We start from the raw sequence: 21559 nt of genomic DNA on the forward strand, positions 1-21559 counted from the left end.
GTTTGTGTTTATTTGCCTTTAGCTAGCTAGAGATCTTGAAAGAATTGGATATACTATTTCCTGCCAATTCTAATGCCCAATTTACATACCAAGGTAAAAGAAATTTAGAAAAGCCAAAGCAATAACTGGGAATGTGGTAGCATTAGAAGTGTTGCAGCTGGATGAGGCAGGAGGATGTGGCATTTTATAGAGATGCTCATATGACTGGGGTCACTTCATCCACCCTTGGTGGAAATTATTTTCTAAGTAGAGAGTCTAAGTAGAGAGTCTACTATTTTCTAAGGAGAGAGTGTCACATTCTGCTGAGAATCTTCCAATTCATCTGACCCTTGAGGCATGGAACACGAGGATTGGCTTGGCAGGAGTGAGAATTTTAGTCTCAATCACACTCTTTTTCATCACTGGCTAAGAACTCACCTGACAAGGTTAACTTAGTAGCATCTGTCATATTTGAAACCATGATTAATCTGCTTCCAGTTGAGAAATTTCTAGTTGCGACATCTTCTGAGCTGTTTAGAACACAGCATGTTCCACTGACAGTTGCCTCTAGAAGAATCTGGAATGCACCTGAAGCTCCCAGGACTTGAAGACAGACCTCCAAAGAGTTGGATCAGGTAATGGCTTTTCATCTATTTGCAGAGCCTGGATCATAGTATATTAGTGAGACACGGGAAACCTTCAGAGGGACAGAACTTTACATGTTGATGATGAATATTGGATTTTGATTCTATCAGGTTAAGCAAGACACAGCAAGAGTATAATGTGACAACTTCAGATGGAAAGTCTTCTAGGCATGTTATGACAAGTTTTCCCTTTCAGAAAGCTATAGCATTTAGAAAGCAGACATCACCATATTTGAATCTCAGTGAGAGGAGGTATCACAAGCCTACACCTGGAAAAAATCTAGCAATAGATACTTTTTATGAACCTCTCTTTTGAGTCTTGCATCTAGGGGGTGGGAAATAATGTTTGGATAATGTTTTCAAAATCATTTATCATTTTTTAGAAAGCTCTTAATGTTCTCATTCCAATGGCCTTGAGTATGAATATTCTTTTTTATGAATATTCACGGTCATCTGCAGGGGAATATGAAGTAAAGTGACGGTCAAGAGTGACACTACTGCTTATGAAATTAATCATTTGTGGAGGACACACCATTCTGTTTTTCTGCTGCTTTGTAATAAATAGCTTTACTGGGTTAGGAGTGAAAATGTGGTTCACATTAATGTAGACGATATTTAAGAGTAACATGCTCCTGTCACCCTCTTAATTGCAGACCTGATTGGAAGCTAGAAAGATGAAGAGGAGTCAATTGGATGGACTAATATCCCCTCTAGACATAGAGATATTAAATCATTATTATTTAATTCTATGTGTCAAAGCCAAACTGTTATTATTTTTTGTTTGTTTTTACAAAAGAGTTATCCTTTATTTTCTTTTTCTAGAAATAAGAAAGCAGGTTTTACCAGGCTTTCTTCATGTCTGAAAACAGAAACCAACTCAAATATGTAGCACCTTGGCACACTTAGCACTTCAGACTGTAAATATGAGAGTATGGAGCTGAATTTTGGAATAACAATGTGAAGTTAAAGTGCCATTTTACTCTAATATGACTTGATTTCATATTCCTTTGCAGGCCTATCCTGTCTCTCCTTTATTTTGTAAGGACATTGAGGGAAAAATTATTTCCTTCACTGCTTTTCCTTTGTGGTTTATTTTATTTAATTGTTACCTTCAATTTGAAGCGACAATTGTTCAGAGCCTATTTTGCCAGTCAGGACAAGTGCTTTGTCCTTCATATTATAGAAGACATGTGAAATACAATGCTCTTTAAATATGTTTGTTATTCATTTTTTTTCTGCCTTGGCATTTTATTTCCCATTCATCCTAAGACTCTTGTTCTTTTCTGCTTGCCTCTAGGCTTAGAGCACGGAGCTACTGGCGTCTTAACCTATTTGAAAATTCCATCAAAGTTGCCTAGTCCTTTTTCCTGATTCAAATGTGCTAGGTGTTTAATTCTCAAATCTACAATTTTTAGGACTGGATATCCTGTTGTGTAAAGATTTCCTTTCATTCACTTGTTAATAGTCTCCTCACTCTTCCTGATTCATTGTCTTTCACCCTGTGGGTGGGGGAAAACTGGGACGCAATTTAAATCTAGTTTCTGACAAACCTGACCACTAATAGTTGTGAGTTACTGTGTTTTGGTAAGAGGTTAAAAGTATTAGAGCTTTATGAAGGATGCTGAGGTAGGAGCAAGACAGATCCTAAATCTTTGTGAACACCCATTGGGTTTTTAGACTTAAAATGTTAGATAAAACGGAAAAATGTGGCCAATGACAAAACATTCTAATTGATAAACAACAGTCTTCTGACAAACCCGGTCATTTGTATGGCTGCCAAGAATATTTTAATAAACAAAAACTGTGGGATACTGCTGAAATGATTATTACAAGATGGAAGTACTAAAACTTCTGAACTTTGCCCCTAAGAATACATCTAGGACATTTACTCAGAGGTCATTGAGTTTAAATTTATACCTAATTATTTATAAATGTCATAACCTTTGCTATTATTATAAGTATAATTCAAGCTAATAAATTCATCAAGGAAAATATATAACCTATAAGCAAATTAGTGGAAGAGGGAAAATGTTTATTCCCAGTGACCAAATACAAGTATTTTCATTTTGGGGTAATTTTTCTAGTCTTTTGAAGACCCTTTTTTTTAAAAAAAATTTGTTTTAGAAGTTTAAAAGCAATAAAAATTTAAAAATATATAACAGTTACTTAAATATTATTTTGGCTTCTATAGCCCCAAAGTTTGCAAAACTCTGTAAGTGACTGCAAATTTTTAGGTTGGCATATAAAATTTGTGTCATAGTTTTAAATTGTTGCTAAAGATGCACTTTATGGCACATTGTAAATATTAATAGTTTAAAATTAAATTGTTACACAATTTTCAAAACACATCCTATAGAATAATGATTTGATGCCTAATATCATCCGTTTAAAAATCCCCTTATTTAATGAATTTGAAGTTTTACATCTTTTGTTTTTCTCCTTCTATTCATATTCTCATTCCAGTCATTTCTACAGATGTTTTACATATTCTTACAAATATATTTTAATATAACATATTTGTGTTATTATTTTTTTATTGATCAGTAGATTATTCTCTGCAACTAAAAGGCCCATATACATTAAAACTTAAATTGTTTTCATTTCCTGTGACCATAAGGTTGCATTTTTTAAAAAGTTTTTAATGATGTGTTGTTTTAATTTTTATTTGTATATAATTTTCCAAAGGATCATAACACATTAAAAGTTTAATGAAAAATGATTAAGCATTAGGAGTAAAACTGGATTGGCAATGCTTTTCTTAATGATGTAAATATATATTTTCCTTTTAATTTCTGCATCCATTGATGATTATTATTTATTGACAGAGTGAAACAAAATTCATCATCAATTCTTTTTCATTTTTTGAATAGATGTGAGTAGTGCTGAGAAACCATGTTTACATAATGCCACAATTTTTTGAGCTCTTTATGAAGCTCTGTGTCACAAATCACATAGTGATGCATCAACAAAAATTATTATTATTTTTATTGTACTTTAAGTTCTGGGACACATATGCAGTACGTGCAGGTTTGTTACACAGGTATACATGTGCCATGGTGGTTTGCTGCACCCATCAACCCGTAATCTACATTAGATATTTCTCCTAATGCTATCCCTCTCCTTGTCCCCCAGCCCCCGACAGGCCCCGGTGTGTGATGCTCCCCTCCCTGTGTTCTCATTGTTCAACTCTCACCTATGACTGAGGACATGCAGTGTTTGGATTTTCGTTCCTGTGTTAGTCTGCTGAGAATTATGGTTTCCAGCCAAGACATAAAAATTATTTTTTATGACCTATCTACTAACCACTCAAGTGCATTCTTTTTCTACTTTTTTTTTCAAAGCAAAGTATTGGAAACTGACTTGCAGAGGTTAAATGCCCTTGGAAAGGGATTGCTCTTTTATTAAAGTCGTTCCTTTCCCAATACTAATGTCAATATTGTCAATTATTCCCTTGTTAGGGAGTCTCAGTCTGGAACACTTCACATTGTAAGATTCAGGAAAGGAGAGGGTTGGGCTTTTCCTTTGCAAAGTTAGAAAAGGAGAACCTGCTTCAAACCAGAAATTCTCAGGCAAAATTAGTATTACAAAAGAGTATAGATGAGAGTCAAAGATCTAGAATTTCATTCTTTTAAAACTACATATGTGCCTGTGTATTTCTTGAAAATTATTGTATACTTTATAGACTATTGGCATATACAATTCTTTTGCCCAATAACTTTTTCCTCAATTTAAAATCATGTTATGAGTATGTTTTCATGTTATTATATAGTCTTTAAAAATAATTTAATGGATTTATCTACAAGATTAAATTAATACATCATAGTTTATTTTAAAATCCTCTTGTAATTGAAAACATGTTTTTAATTTGTATTACAAATAACAAGAATTAAAGCAATCTTATACAGAAAGATCCCTCTCCTGAAGAAAAAGATCCTTCAGTTTCAAAAAACTGAATTTGGTTCTTTCAGTTTTTTGTTTAGCCTGCTTAAGATCATAATATTGATTCATTGTAAACATGGACCTTTTATTCTTTTGTCCAAATAATGATCTATTATATAATCATTTTCTTCCTCCCATACATTCTCCATTCCCACATTTCTTTTCCGTATCTTTCTAAGCTCATTAATCAAGAAAAGATGAAATAAAAAATGTATGCCATAACTGATGACAGGCAAGATATGGTTTCATGTCCTTCACTAATATTATTCTTGGTTTCCTTCTATACATATACATACATATTATTTAGAAAATTATATATATAGAGAGATGTATATATATGTGTATATATAGAGGGAAGCCAAATATAATATAGGATGAAAATTTTATATATATATACACTTTAGAAAATTATATATGTATGTAAATTTTAATCCCATTTGTCACATCTTCCTTGGGCTGTGAGAATGTCACACATTTTGCTTACATTTTATTGTGTATGTTGACATCAGCTTTGTTTTGTGTCTTTTATTTGTTTACCAGGTAACCTACATATACAAGATATTTTCTATTTTCACTTTTCTGGGCCCTATCCTATTTTTTACTTTGTCACTCAAATTTGTTAAGACAAAATTGTTCCTCTCTTGTAATCTTCCAATGAGTTACACTGTTCCCAAACTTTCTAACCTCTATTAATACTTTGAAAATATTTTCATAAGGGGAGTAAGACTCAGTGAAAAGAAATTGAATAAAACAGATATTGTTCAAATTCTAAACTGACATTTACATTTGCTAGCGGTGGAAAAATAATGATTAAGCATATAGATGCTCAGTCCATGGTATATAAATTATAGATTAAATAGGCAAAGTACTCTATACAGTCAAGAATGAAAATTATTAGTAGAATTAACAAGTAAACAGAAATTCTTGACTGCTCTTATTCTATTTGAGAAGTGTTGGTACAAAATATGTTGTTATTTTTCATAAGTCAATTGAAATAATTGTGCCATATTCAGTATAAACAACACTACAGACATAAAAGATTTAAAAAGTTATAAATATGAAGCATTTGTATTTATAACATAAAGTATAATATGTGGTTCTTGCCCATAAGAAGCTTACGAACTAGTTGGAGAACCAACACATACAACTGAAATAATCACAGAAATAGAAGACATGTGATAGCAATAGCTACCATTTACTAAGAGTCAAGCATTGTTAGATGTTTTATAGACATTATTTATCATCTTATTTATCACATCTTTATCATCTTAAGTCAACCCTACATGTAGGTGTTGTTATACATGTAGGTGTTGTTATATCACTATACAGATAAGAAAATTAAGTTTCGGAGACGTTTAATTGCCTAGCAATCACACAACTAATAATAAAACAATGATAGCCAATAGTTAGGAAATGTCTACAATGTGTGGCTTCATTGGGAAGCTAGTGATGGAGTTGAGACACAGGAGCTGTGGCTCATAGCCAGTTTTGCTCCCCACAGTTGAAGTTCTGATAGCTGCATTCTCATGGCTGCCATATCTCCTGAAGGATAGAGTTAGAATTTTAACTCAGAATTCTCCACAAAGCTTTCAGGGATTCATCATTAGCTTTATTTTACCATTGATCAAACTGAAATTCATCTGTAGAAACTGACCTCTTTGCATTTTCTAAACGTAAGAGTTTTCCAAACTTAGAGCTTAGAGTTTTCTGTGGGGTCTTTGTACCTGAACACTCTGGCCAATTCTCACCTCCATTTACGAATATAGTGAAGAATTAGGGTGGGGACTGGTTAAGAATGCTTTCCAACCATTGCCATAAGTTGTTGTTAAGTGTTTGCTTGATGAGCCTGATAGTTCCTATTACGGGGCAATAAGAAAAATGGAATTAAGGTCTCTATTCCTTCTGATATTCTTATGTTGAGAAATTGCTATACTTGATTTCACCATCAAGGTATTTGTCAGTGCAAAATGCATTACTTGTGAGAACTGCCTACATATAATCAACATGCATTTGATGTACAATATATGAACCCAATATAAAATCAAACATGCGTCAAGGCAACATTCTCTTGAAAGTCTCATATTTCCTACTGACTGCAGTAGCTAGAGGGGTTGGGGGCGGGGAGCGGACAAAAAGCAACTATTGGAGAAGCGAGATTTTTGAGCATGGGAAGAGGGTCTTGCAAGTAATGTACCTTTTCCCAACCAAATTCCAACCAAATTTGAGTAAAACTAGCAGCTGTCTACACAGTCATGCAGAGCATCTGCCTGAAGAAACTTTTGAAGGAGAAATTTCCAATTTTTGCGCACTTATTTTAGCCTTTCCTTCATTATATAGATTTTTTTGGTATAGTAAATAAAGAAAGAAATATTAAATCAGCATTTAATAACTCATGGACACAAAGAGAGGAACAACAGACCTTGGGGCCTACTTGAGGGTGGAGGGTGGGAGGAGGAAGAGGATCAGAAAAAATAACTATTTGGTACTAGGCTTTGTACCTGGGTGATGAAATAATCTGTGCAAAAACCTCCATGACACAAGTTTATGTATATAACAAACCTGCACATCTATCCCTGAATCCAAAATAAAAGTTTTAAAAAAGACCGCAGAAAAGTAGATTAAATAAAGTTAAATAGAGTCTTGATTGCAGGACTATAGCAAACCTTAATTATAAACTAAGGCTCTCCAAATAAGTGATGTTTATAGCATTTATATAAGTCTATCCGCATACATGTGCCTGTATGTGTGTGTGTAGTCTGATATCCAAGCAAGTTTTATGCACACACACACACACACACACACAGAGAGAGTCTATGAGTCTCCAAGGGATATATAATATGTACACACACATATATAGTTTAACATATATTTACCCATGGCCTCTTTATACAAATAGCATTTTATGGGAGTCATGTTTTGTAAGACAGCAATGTGAAAAGTGGATTTAGAGTGATAAATCAATATAATCTATTATAGATTACATTTATAATAAAATATACAATAAATATAATCTATTGTGATTTAATCTGAGTACTTGCAACCAAGGGTCTCATCTTTACAAACTGAGAATCCCCTGGAATTTATCATGTCTGCTTTTTTCTTACTCTAAAATCCTTATATGCATTAGCATATCCTTAGTCTAATATCCTTATATTTCTTAGTCTAATATCCTTGTATTTCTTAGTCTAATATCTTTATATTTCTTAGTCTAGTATGCTAATGCATATAAGGATATGTGAACCAGGATATAAGGATATATGATATTATATAGAATATAAGGATATATGAACCAGCAGAATGTCGATGTGGGACACATGTGAAGGCAATACTCATCAGGGAGCTGTCACAGAAACAGGTCAAATAAATTAAAAAACTCAGTATTATTAAGAGAGGTTCCTGACTCAAGCACCCTTACCCAACAATTATAGTTACTACTATAAGGCTTGGATAGGCAAAGCAGGTAAGAACACCCCTCATAAGAGGTGCTGGAAGACAGGCTGTTTAGATTGGACTTGACACTCCTTCCTAAATGGAACACATAGAGACTCCTCTTGCTGGGGTGTGTCATCCTTCTATATCCAGATCCATATAACACAGGGGAGTGAAACAAAGGAAGCTGATGGGCTGTATGTCATGGTTACAAAAGGCAATCTGTCATGGCTAGTATATCCTTGTGCCATCCCTTGGGGCTGGATCCCAGCTCTTTCTATAAGGAGCACATTGTGCTAGCTCACAGCCCTCTTCCCCTGCAACATTAGAACACCCACAGGTTTAGCCATTTTGGAAGAGAGCTGGATCTGCTCCAGCACAAGGGCCCCAGGTTTATTTACCGGTGATTGTGATTCAGAGGCCTCAAAATGCCAACCACTCAGCAGAAATGAGAGCATGTAAACTGTCAAAGCCTTGAGAGAGGAGACCAAATTTTACACATTTCGCTACTACTTTGCCATAAAATATAATCCCAAGGTAAGGACCTGATCAACATTCAAAGCTTACTCTCGGTGAGGAATGATGAAGTGGAATAAAATCAAACCAGTGAAGCAATATGTAATATAAAATAGTGAGTCAATTTGGCGTAGTCATTAAGATTAAATAACATGGCCAGGCGCGGTGGCCCACTCCTGTAATCCCAGCGCTTTGGGAAGCTGAGGCGGGTGGAACACCAGGAGTAAGGAGTGCGAGACCAGCCTGACCAAAATGGTGAAACCCCGTCTCTACCAAAAATACAAAAAATTAGGTGTGGCGGCTCGCGCCTGTAACCCCAGCTATTCCGGAGACTGGGGCAGGAGAATCCCTTGAACCCAGGAGGCGGATGTTGCAGTGAGTCAAGGTCGCGCCATTATACTCCAGTCTGGGCAACAAGAGTGAAACTCAGTCTCAGGGGGAAAAAAAAAAAATTAAATAACGTATTCATTTACTCCTTCATCTATCCATTTTATTGGCATTTATAAAAACCTCCATGCTAGGTCTCAGAGAAACAGAAATGAAAATGACAAAGTTTCTCTTTTGAAAGAATCCAACCAGTCTGGCTGTTTTTTAAACTTTAGAATGTGTGTGAACCACTCGTAATGATGGTTTAAAATGCAGATTCCTGGGCACCCCACAATAGATTCTTCTTCAGCTGGGCAGTGGTGAGGTCTAAGAGTTTTCAGTGTGAGGTCTAAGAGTCTTCAGTGTTTTTCATGATGATTATGATGCCTGTGGTCTATGGGCCATACTTAGAAAAACACTAATTAGACACACAGAAGCCAGAGGGTCCCCATAAAACCAGCCTGAATGGACTGAGTGGTTAAAAGATAGTCTTCGTGTGCATTTCCAAGAGTCAGGCACCCTGAGTTCAGATTCTGCCTCCATGACCATCTGTTTGATGTTGGGCAAATTACTTGACTTCTGTAAGACCCAGTTTTATTTTAAATAAAATGGGGACAATATTTCCCAACCTTTTCTTTCTTTTCTTTTCTTTCTTTCTCTCTCTTTTCTTTCTTTCTTTTCTTTCTTTCTCTCTTTCTTTCTTTCTTTCTTTCTTTCTTTCTTTCTTTCTTTCTTTCTTTCTTTCTTTCTTTCTCAATCTCTCTCTTTTCTTCTTTTCTTTTCTTTTCTTTCTCTCTTTCTCTTTCTCTCTCTTTCTTCCTTTCTTTCTGACAGGGTTTCACTCTGTCACCCAGGCTGGCATGCAGTGGTGATGCTATGACAGCTCACTGGAGCCTCAACCTCCTGGGCCCAGGTGATCCTCTTACCTCAGCCCCATGAGTAGCTGGGACTACAGGTGCATGTCACCATGCCTGGCTAATTTTTTGTATATTTTTTAGAAACAGGGTTTTCCATATTTCCCAGGCTGGTCTCATATTCCTGGACTGAAGTGATCAGCCTGCCTCAGCCTTCCAAAGTGCTGGGATTACAGGCATGAGCCACCATGCCCAGTCCAATATTTCCTATCTTTTAGAATTATTTTAAGAATAAAATGAAATAATGTATGTCTGGCACATTATTTGGTACAGAATAGGTGCTCAATACATAGTTGTAATAGCAATAATTATTGCTTCTGAAGGTGATATTATTGTTGCTGCCATAGAGTTGCACCAGAATTAAGCTATATTAATCTGTGTTAATTTAGATGTCAATATATTATATTACTATACAGTAAAAAAACAGATTAGCAGGGAGGGTGTATTTTCTAAAATAATTTGAAGATCTGTATTTTATAAGTAACTGTAAAAGGAAGCCCTCTTGAATAAAGTTCCCCTTGGTTGTTTTTGCAAAGTTGTTTTTTGCTTTAAACTTAAGTAGTTTCGAAGACAAATAAGAAATACTCATAATCTTTTTCTCTCTACAATGTTCACAATTTTTAAAAAAGTTTAAATAATAATGTCTGTCTTATGATAAAGTAATACTGGATACAGAAAATTTAGAAAGTGTGAAAAACACTTTAAAAATGAGAAAATAATCATATAACTATAATTAAAATTTGATGTTTAGGCTTTTTTTTCCTATTATGGTTCGTGTCATCATTGATCTCAAAATATATGCACAGTTTGAATTCTGTTTTTCCGTATGTATTATGTAGCAGGAATTTTCACATATCACACATAAGCATAATATTAATGACTGAATAATTCCATTTTTCTCACCCATAATTTAGGTCACCAGTCTCTTACTTTGGGAAATTTTACTGTCTTAATATATACAATAAGAAATAATTTTATACCGAGTGTTTATATATACATCATTTTTCTTTTAGATAGATTCCTGAAAACAAAATTACTGAGTGAAGGTTATGAATACTTTTAAATTTATAAGACATGTTAACAAACCTTTTTCATAAAAGTTTTGCCAATGACTAACTCCACCATCAGAAAAAAGTACCAATCTATCTAATAACTAGAGATACTAAATGTGCTTTGATTAATTTATTGGCCATTATATTTCTTTTCTACAAATTATCTATTCCCTCTTTTGTCCAGTTATCTACTGGAAACTTGATTGATTGTTTTCTCTGTTCCTTTCCATTCATTCCCTCCTTTCTTCTTTCCTTCTATCTTTTCTTTTCTTACTAAAAAGTCATTTTAGATTTTTCATGGAATGAATGTTGTATAATTCAGTATTCTACTGGTTAAAGCACAGCCTAGAAGTATGTTTCTGCTCTCTCTCACAGCAGTGTTATAAAAAGATTACACCAAATTTCACTTCATAGAATTTATCTTTGATGACAAATATATTAAATTTCCTTTCCCAGGCAGATCCCAAATGTGGCAGCTTTTAGTAGCAGCATGCTGGATGCTTCCTCTTGGATCTATGTATGGTTATGATAAGAAAGGAAACAACGCAAACCCTGAAGCTAATATGAATATTGTAAGTCATTTATTAAGAAAAAATGCTAAAATGAGGAATTATTCATATTTCAGCATTTGAAATACAACTGGGGTGCCTTCTCAGTTTTCAACAATTCCTCCAGTGACTAAATCTGTGCTTCCTCTTCTGTTTCTTTATATGGCTAACTAATCTAAGAATTCAAAGATCTGACCCAAGTTGGGGCAGTAATATTCCATCTCCTAGTTTGAACTACTATCCAGTGGTGGCTTCCTAAAGAGAAGGTTCATGACTCAATACAGATGATCTCTATAGAGTATCTTTGAGTTTTCCATGCAGTTTTTCATAGAGAAGTTTCTTTGATTTTGTGAACTATCCCAATGCACTTTTTTGGTTTAATAAGCCAGTGTTGGTTTCTTTTGTTTATTACCAAAGTGTTTTGACATTCAGGAATTCATATCAGAAGAGGAATGGAATAGTGTTAAGCAAAGAAAAAAAGGCCAAATGACAAATATCTACTACAGAATTCATTCTGATAATATACTCCATTTTCCTATAAAACGGTGCACAATTGATTTCCTGTACCATACGCAAGTTGTATTAGAACCATAAAAATAATGAAACTGCCAAAGTTTTTTTTCATTAGTATCTCTTCTTGTTTCTCTCTCCAAAGTATCAGGCAAGTACCCTTGATCTCATACCACACTGTTGAACTCACATAATTTTTCTCTCTCTAGTATAAGTGATTTTTAGCTTTTAATCCTTCTATAATGATAATAAGAACAATCATCTATAAAGCACTTGTGTTAGGCATTGTTCTACACGTATTACATATAATCCTCACAATGTCACAGTCTGTCTCCAGAGCCTGGGCTCTTCGCCACTGCTCTATGTAGCCCATAATTTATACATGCATCTCTGTGTCTGACTTGGGAAAATGCATAATCCTTTGATAAAGGCATAAGCTTTGGAGTTAAACTTACTTTAGCATTAATCTTATTTTTATCTCTTCCTAGTATATAATCTCGGACAAATTGTTAATCTACCTGAATGTCAGTTTTCTCAACTGTAAATGGTATAATTCTATCTCAGAGACCTCTTATAAGGTTAATGAGACAAGGAATGTAAACCTCTATGCAGAAGATAACCAATAATCACTAGTTCTCCTCTTCTTTGTATATCTGTGGGTGGGGTATCTTCTCTGACCCCTCTAGGCTCACTCTTTGCTCTTTAACACCTTTCTCTCTGCCAAGAGGCTGAACTGTAAGGACAGGTCAACAAGCGACCTTGTCTTTTGGTTTTCAGTTCAATTCAGCCAATGGACATTGTGAGCAGAAGATGGAAAGAAACAGGCCAGTAAGGTTTGATTTTTTATTGCCCTGGCTTCCTCCCTGTGAAGTCAACTTAGACAAGCTGTCTTCCTCAATTTGGTTATCTCAGCTTGACTTTCTCCTTTTGGCTTCCGGTAACTGCTTCCTCCCTCTTCTTTTAAGTCTGTTTGGTAATAGTTCACTTGTTATTAGCCACAGGGTACTCCACAATTCCCTGTGGTTTCCCTCATTAGATGACCATATAATTTTTCATCAAAACAAACTAGGGTGCTTTAATAATACCAGGCCAACAGGCAAAACCGGAAAGTGTCCTGAGCAAACAAGAATGTAGGGTCACCCCACCCAGACTTACCTATGCCTCTTTATGTAACTCCTAGAAATCCCTTTTAAATTATACTCATAGGAATATTACATGCTGTCACAGCACATAGAGTGATAAGCAGTAGGTGCAATTTAAGGTACTACATTGTGGCCAGGCATGGAGGCTCACACCTATAATCCTAGCACTTTGGGAGGCCAAGGCAGGGGAATGAACGCCTTGAATTTAGGAGTTCAAGACCAGCCTGGGCAACATGGTGAAACCCTGTCTCTATAAAAACATACAAAAAATTTAGCTGGGCATTGGGGCAGGTGCCTGTACTTCCAGGTACTTGGAAGACTGAGGTGGGAGGATCACTTGAGACCAGGAGGCGAAGGCTGCAGTAAGCCGAGATCACACCACTGCACTCCAGCCTGGGGAACAAAGTGAGACCCATCTCAAACAAACAAACAAACAAACAAAGTACTATATTGTAATGCATGTGTAAAAATTAAGAGATTATAAAATGAAGGTATATATTTCCTTTCCTCTTTTTAGAGCCAGATTATTTCTTACTGGGGTTATCCTTATGAAGAGTATGATGTTACAACAAAAGATGGTTATATCCTTGGAATTTATAGGATTCCACATGGAAGAGGATGCCCAGGGAGGACAGGTATTATTTATTTTGTTATGAAAGGAAAAATAATACTTAAAGCAGAGGTACTTAGATGTCCTGGGAGAAGTCAAGCAGTTTCTGTTCTGAAATCCTTAGCTGTCCTTTCCATTAGAGGAGAAAAATCATCACCCTCCACCTCTGTTTAATTAGTGTAACTTTGAAGTTTTCAGTCACTTTTATATACACTGTTTATTTGGTCACTCCTTCTCTTCATGACTTTGTCTTCCTACCAAGCAAACACCAAACACATCGTATTCTTACCCTAGTGATACCACTGTCCTGTTTTGAAAATCAGAAAACTAGGGGGTTATTCTTGATACCACCTTCTCCCTCACCTTCTACATGCAACCTAACATTGCCATCTATCAATTTTGCCTTCTAAATTTCTCTCTAGTCTGAAAACCTTCGCTTCAGTAATCATTCAAACCCAGGTTTGGACATAATGTCTTCAACTACTACGATGTCTTCTCACTGGTATCAAACTATCTGTAGTCAGTTCTGGACCCAAGTCTGTGTGATTTCATGGTTTAAAGTAAATATTACCCTATTAGCTCCCACCTAGCAACAGCTTCCCAGCTTGTCAAATCACCATCTAGTTGAGCCTACCTGCCTTCACTCCAGCCTCCACCATGTCCATCAGGGAGACCTAGAAGTCCGCCTTCAGCAGCTGTTGGTACAGGAGCATACCCAGTGCTTGTATCAGTTCCTTGAGCTTCTTTCAGGTGGGCAGCAGCTTTCTGGGTGGCCTGGACACCAGTATGGGTCTGGGTGAGGTCTATGCTGGGGCTGGTGGTATGGGAGGCATCACAGTTATCATTGTGACCTGGAGTCTGCTGAGTTCCCTAAAACTGGTGGTGGATCCCAACATCCATGCTGTGAACACCCAGGAGAAGCAGCAGATCAAGACCCTGAACAACTTTGCCTCCTTCATTGACAAAGTGTGGTTCCTGGAGCAGCAGATCAAGATGCTGGAGACCATGCGGAGCCTACAGCAGCAGAAGTCAGCTGGGATCAACGTGGACAACATGGAGAGCTGCATCAACCACCTTCTGCGGCAGCTGGACACATGGGACCAGATGCTGAAGCTGGACGTGGAGCTTGGCAACATGCAGGGGCTGGTGGAGGACTTCAAAAGTACCAGGATGAGATCAACAAGCATACAGAGATGGAGAATGAATTTTCCTCATCAAGAAGGATGTGGATAAAGCTTACATCAACAACGCAGAACAAGTAGTCTCGCCTAGAAGGGCTGCCCCAGGAGAATAGAAGATCCGTGAGCTGCAGTCCCAGATCTCGGTCACATCTGTGGGCCTGTCCATGGACAATAGCCGAGTCCTGGACATGGACGGCATCATCTCGAGGTATCCGCCCAGTACCAGGAGATCACCAGCCGCAGCTGGGCCAAGTCTGACAGCATGCACCACCAGATCGAGTATGAGGAACTGCAGGCCCTGGCTGGGAAGGCTGAGAATGAGCTGTATCGCAAGAAGAGGATCTTCCAGAGGAACCGAAACATCAGCCGATTCCAGGATGAGACTGAAGGCCTCAAAGGCCAGAGAATGCGGAGCAGCGTGGGGAGTTTGCCCTTAAGGACTCAACGCTGAGCCTGCAGAGCTGGAGGCCGCTCTGCAACGGATCAAACAGGACCGGGCGCCGTAGCTTCACCGGAACCTGGAGCTGATGAATGTCAAGCTGGCCTTGAGCATCGAGAGCGCCACCTACAGGAAGCTGCTGGAGGGCAAGGAGAGCCCGCTGGAGTCTGGGACGCAAAGCAGGTGTATCCATAGGAGTACCAGCAGTGGCTAACCCGGTGGACTGGGCTCGGCCTCACAAGCTCTGGCCTCAGCTATGGCCTGGACTCCTTTCAGTCCAGCTTTGGCTTTGGCGGGGGCTCTGGCTCTTTCAGCCGCACCAGCTCCTGCAGGGCCGTAGTTGTGAAGAAGACTGAGACCAGTATTGGGAAGCTGGTATCTGAGTCCTCTGATGTCCTGCCCAAGTGAATGTCCACAGCAGCACTTCTCAGCTTACCCTTCCTGTGGCTGCCCCACATCCTGCTGGGGAGGCAGCTGTGCAGGGGAGCATGGGCAACTGGAGACCCACCTGACGCTCAGCCCTAGCTCTCAGCCTAGAGGGATAGTTTACTGCCTAGAGTACACCACTTGCCCTTGCCTCCAATTAAAAAACCAATTCTATTTTTTTTGTTGTTTTTTTCTAAAATAGAGCCTCAGGTATCCTCAGGAATCTCTGCAAAAAAAGACCCTATTCATTCCTATCAGTTCTGTGCTTAAACTTCATTAAAGGGTCAATTCTAGCTCCCTACAATGCAGGTGGCTACCCATAGGTGGAAAAAAGTGAGCATTTCATTCTCCAGAAACTATTTGCTTTTGTTTTCTTCTCTCTCTTCTTAGTTCATTTTATACTTTGGCAGGTCGAATAACAAAACTTCTCAATATCAGAAAGACTACTTATTTAAAGAAAAACTAGATTTTTAAAGAGTGGAAGATATAATGGTGTTGCTGGCTTTACAGAGCCAATCATTTCCCAAAATAACTCCATAATTACAAATAATTTCGTAAATACTCGAGAGAACTTTTAATACTCTCCAAGCTTTTCTCTTGTCATTTCTATCACAGTTCCCAAAATGCATGAGACAAAAAGCTGTACCATGAGAAACTGTCTCTCTAATCTGAGATCCCTGGATCTGTCTCAGACTCAGATCACAGAGGCCTGATGATACTTAACTATTTCATGGTACTTAACTTTGGCAAAGTCAGTAACACCTCTTCTTTCCCTCTATTCCAAAAGGTGGAAAAATGGACATAGACTCTTAGTTCCTTGGTCCTGGTGGCTGAAGGCTCTCTGAGAGTACAACTTACTCTCAGGAAGCCACTCTAGCTCCAAAAGTGACCTGAGGTAGGGTCCTGAGATACCAACACAGCATCACAAACCATTTATAAAGCAGAGGAAAAGCCTAATCACTTCTTCCCTCTCTTCTCTCTTTTGCAACACTTTCTCACTTCCTTCTTTTTCCTTTCTCTTTCTTAGTTAAAATGTCCCTATTTGACAGAGGGAATAGGATTTTTGTATCATATTAACAATTTTAAACTATAAAGTTCTACTTATATCCTTGTTTTCTGCTTTCTAACAATTCAAATGAAATGAAGCAGTGCCTATAAAAATTAGCATAGTGCTTGACATTCAGTGAGCATTCAACAAATGGCATTTTTATTATTTTTTATTATTTTGAAAAAAATTTAAATTTTTAATCAGATGAGTCTTGAAAAATATAATGCTATTAATATAAATAACAGTAATAGAGCTAATATTTACTGTGCCAGATGGCCTTTTATATGTTTAAGTTCTCAATGAATTCTTATAAATACACGAGGAGATAGCATTTGTTATTATTTCCCATTATACAGATAGGTTAACTGAGGCACAAAGGAGTTCATGCATATCAGAATGGATTTTGAACTAGGGCAATCTAACTTCCACACGTAAATAATGCAATACATTATATATAACCCTTTACAAATGAGAAAATAAGACCGAGAGAACTTAAATAACTTACCCAAGTAAGTAGCTCAGAAGGGACTAGATCCGAGATTTGCCTGGCATCAGATTTTACCTCTTAACCTCTCCTCTATACTACAGAAATTCAGGAATGAGATTTTTCTTGTAGGCACTGAGGAAGTTCAGACATGAAATTCTTGTTGCCTGTGTTTTGCAGCTCCAAAGCCTGCTGTGTATTTGCAGCATGGCTTAATTGCATCTGCCAGTAACTGGATTTGCAACCTGCCCAACAACAGCCTGGCTTTCCTTCTGGCAGATAGTGGCTATGATGTGTGGTTGGGGAACAGCCGAGGAAACACTTGGTCCAGAAAACACCTTAAATTGTCGCCCGAATCACCAGAATACTGGGCCTTCAGGTAAGGAGAAACCTATTAACAAATACAGTGTGTACTCTGCTCATGTATATGTATGAACACCTAGTGATTCTTGCCCTTTTTGTGTCCAAATGCACCCAGTGGAATCCACAAGAAGGAAACAAACCTTTCTTTCTCTACCCAGACTTTCTTCACAGGCTCTAAAGAACTGTCATTATTATTGCATGACTGTTTTAGAATTCCTGCCTCCTTCCTGGTATCTGTGTGTGGGTGAGTGTGTGTATGTATGTTCTAAGGGAAGTAAGAAGAAAGCCTGATTACAGAATGGCTAAGCAACAGTGTTGCCAGCAGCAGCGCCAGGGGTTGCTGTCTGCTTCAGAAGCTATGCCTACCTGGTTACAGGAGCAAACCCATGCACTGGCATAGGAGCTAAGAACCATGCCTTGGAGGTCATGAAAACCCCGTGTTCCTTGGCTTCATTGCCAGCCTTCTTTCTGGAAAGCACTGGCGTTTCCTAATTCTATAACCATAATCCATTGCACCCTTGCAAATGACTAGAAAATTCCCTAGGTAAGTATTTATTAAACTATATACAGGATCAGAAGTAACTGAGGTCATTGTTAAATATGCGGATTACTGGGTCTCTTCCCAGGAAATTCTGATTCAGTCAGTCGGCTGAGGTCTGCAAATCTGTTTGCTTTATTATTCTTTTAGATAAGCATTCCAGGTAATTCCTCTTTTCAGAGGAGCTTGGTAAACCTGTTATAGAATTAAGTGAATATGACTAGCCTTGCAAGAAAAGCATCAGTAGGCCTCGACAAATCAAATTTTTCTGATTTCAGTTTCTTAAAAATGTTGACTTGCAATCAAGGTGTTGCACCCTTTAAAGTTGCATAGATGCCTAATATCATATATTGACACTAGTCTATATGTAACAAAATCAAAGTATTTATGTTTTCACTGAATGTGTTTAAATGTTCTAGGCCTAACAATGAGATGACTTTTCTAATTTGTTATTCTTTCTTTTTGATAGTTTGGATGAGATGGCTAAATATGACCTTCCAGCCACAATCAGTTTTATCATAGAGAAAACAGGACAGAAGCGACTCTACTACGTGGGTCACTCACAAGGCACCACCATAGGTGTGTTTGGGGCAGATGAGATCAGAGAATGTCAGGGGCTCTTCTTGCATATTCATGGAAGGGGGTCAGTATTTCTTCTGTCTGTGCAATCTCTAGCTTGAGGGCTTGACTTGGGAAACCATTTCCTGTGGCTAATTTCTGAAGAGTAAATAAAATAAGAATGACCATAGGGAATTTTCCCTCAATACTAAATTTGGAGGTTGATAGATAAGCCTGGAAGAGGGAGAATTATTCATATATTCATTTGTGCGCCCAACAAACATTTGTCAGACACTGTTACATGCTGAGGAAGTAGAGATAAATATGGTATTCATTCTTTCCTTGAAGAACCCACAGTCTAGTGAGGGACACTAGAAAGAAAGCAGAGATTACAAAACTCAGCGATTATATGCTACAATCAGTATGACTTTTAGTTGCCAGGGAGGCATTGGAGTAGGCCAGATGTGGGTAGGGCTATGTTGGCAGTGTTATGAGGCCTATTTGTCCCCTTACTGTTCTCCCTTTGGCTAGAGGCCTTAACACTACCAACAGGATTTCCATCAGTCTGTTTTCTATATCTTAATTATAATCAGGATTCTGGTGTAAAGCAGGTCTGTACATACCTGTACTGTATCACACATCTTACATACATTCTCTCATCGGAAACTGCAAACATCTGAAACCACTATCATCCGTGCTCCACAAATGGTTGAATTGAGGAATCTGTTCTAATGGTGATATTCCCAAGTAACATCTTACATTTCATATATTTAATAAAGATTACAGACACAAAGGTTATAAAGGTCAAATGCATATAACTTACATACATTTGACTTTTATAAAAATCATCCTATAAGGATTTTACCATTCACACTTACAGACTGAGAAAACCGAGACTCACACAGGGAAGTAAATAGGAAGTAGGAAATAGGAAATAAATAGGAAGCCAAATTTACAGCCCAGTTTTGTCTGATACCAGGACTATCGTCAAGCTGGAATGGGCTTTGGAGTTTACCTAGACATGCCCCACAGTAGATATTTGAACCCTCTCTCCTTGCACTCCCCAGGGACAGGAAACACTTTATTCTGAATTAGCCAATTCCACTCTTGAGAAATTAAGAAATTCTTCTCTACAAATGGTAATAATTCTATGTTGTTTTTTGTTTTGTTTTTAATATGGCTACATTTACTACAACTTACAATGAACAAATAATTATGTGAAAACTATGAACTAGTGTCTTCTTCCATTTCAGCTTTTATAGCATTTTCTACAAACCCAGAACTGGCTAAAAGGATTAAGATATTTTTTGCACTGGCTCCAGTTGTCACACTGAAATATACCCGAAGTCCTATGAAGAAACTAACAACTCTTTCCAGGCAAGTAGTCAAGGTATGTGACTTCCCAAGTTTTAATCTGAAATAACTAAAAGTAGCTTTATTTCCACTGATGTCAACAGAAAACCAATGACATTTTACAAACTTCTGAGAAAATAATAGGTATTCAAGATAATCCATGTAAGTTCACTGATGATGTACGCAATCTTATTAGCAGAGTTCAGGGAACTCCCCCTGTTGTTAATCTACCCTACTTTCTTCAACTATGTCTAGAAACATGTCTCCTGTCTCATTCCTCAACTACAGATAGAGAGAGCTTATTTGATTGATTGGTTTGTTGAATTTAGCGGATTAAATTTTTCTGGTGATCCCTAATTTTTTAGGGGCAGTAGTGGTTGAGTTCACAGCATGGAATCAGATGGTGTGGGTTTGAATCTCATTTGTATGATTTGCGAGCTGGGTAAATCTGGTCAAGACCTTACGTGCTCTTCATCTGTAACGTGGGGATAATAATACTTCTCACTCATAGGGCTACCATGAGGACGACGTGAATTAATACAGCATATCCTTTAAAACAATGTCTTGCATACTGTAAACCTTTAATAAATGTTAACAATTGTTTTGGCTATCATTAGTTTTATAGAACGTACCCTCCTCCATCACTAAATGCCCAACCTTGTTTCATTTCCTGACACTTTACAGGCTGTCATTTTGACAATTCCGAAAACCCAGGCAAAACTCTGGGCCCCCTGATCTCCTCTAGTTGACAGCTAACTAATCTGATCATTTATCTAGTCCAGGTGAATTGCATTGCATGGGTTGGTGTGTTTTCTTCTTGTATTTTAACATGGGCTTCTCCCATGGTAATAACTCCCATAGTGGTGATTGTACAGTTCAGTGATTTCAATGAAAGCAGATGAAAGTGAAACAATTCTGATAGAAGCCCAAAGATTTACAGAAGATTCCTGTTGAGAGTTAAGCAAATTAGTCTATGGTGATTGAAGTGCCTATCTATACATCCCAGAAAGATGGGTAGCAGAAAAAACAACTGAAAATAACAAAGCATGCTTACATTGCCTGTTGGTACCTGGGCCTTTTATACCATTGAGACTTCACTCTGGCCTGCTCCTGCTATTAAGTAAACAATGTCAGACTGTTTGCTAAATTATTTCAGTATTCCCACACAATTAAGAGATATTTTAGGACAGTGGGATCTTTCCATTCCTCTTCATTTGCACAGCTGTCTTTAAACTTACCGCATTCCCTGACGTGTGTAGGATGTGGTGTACAAGTTAATTCAGCCAAAAGATATCTAGGAGCTACTATTTCAAGGCCCTGGCATTAGGAAACAGCTATGTCTACAAGGAAACTTTTCAGCTCATTGGTATGAGTAAAAACTAGGGTGTATGTGAGAGTAGAATGGGATTCAACTAAGGAGGTATTAGGAGACAATGGAAGAAAGCAGTGTCATGTCTAGGAGTTTAGACTTTGTTCTGTTAATGATGGGAGGCCATTGAAGAATATTAAATAGAAAAGTG

General features: G+C 37.4%; 1 protein-coding gene across 1 annotated transcript in view; it reads left to right on the forward strand.

The window, feature by feature from the left end:
* The first annotated feature begins 542 nt into the window (after positions 1 to 542).
* Positions 543 to 21559, forward strand: part of LIPK (lipase family member K) — a 40828-nt gene continuing 19811 nt past the window's right edge. The window contains exons 1-6 of the mRNA XM_007963477.3: positions 543 to 614; positions 11296 to 11411; positions 13557 to 13674; positions 17408 to 17606; positions 18598 to 18707; positions 19940 to 20076. Coding sequence (XP_007961668.3) covers positions 11307 to 11411; positions 13557 to 13674; positions 17408 to 17606; positions 18598 to 18707; positions 19940 to 20076 — 669 coding nt within the window. The 5' untranslated portion in view covers positions 543 to 614; positions 11296 to 11306. The remainder of the gene's footprint in view (positions 615 to 11295; positions 11412 to 13556; positions 13675 to 17407; positions 17607 to 18597; positions 18708 to 19939; positions 20077 to 21559) is intronic.

This window comes from Chlorocebus sabaeus, chromosome 9 (genome assembly GCF_047675955.1).
Source record: "Chlorocebus sabaeus isolate Y175 chromosome 9, mChlSab1.0.hap1, whole genome shotgun sequence".
In the NCBI taxonomy this organism is placed as follows: Eukaryota; Metazoa; Chordata; class Mammalia; order Primates; family Cercopithecidae; genus Chlorocebus; species Chlorocebus sabaeus.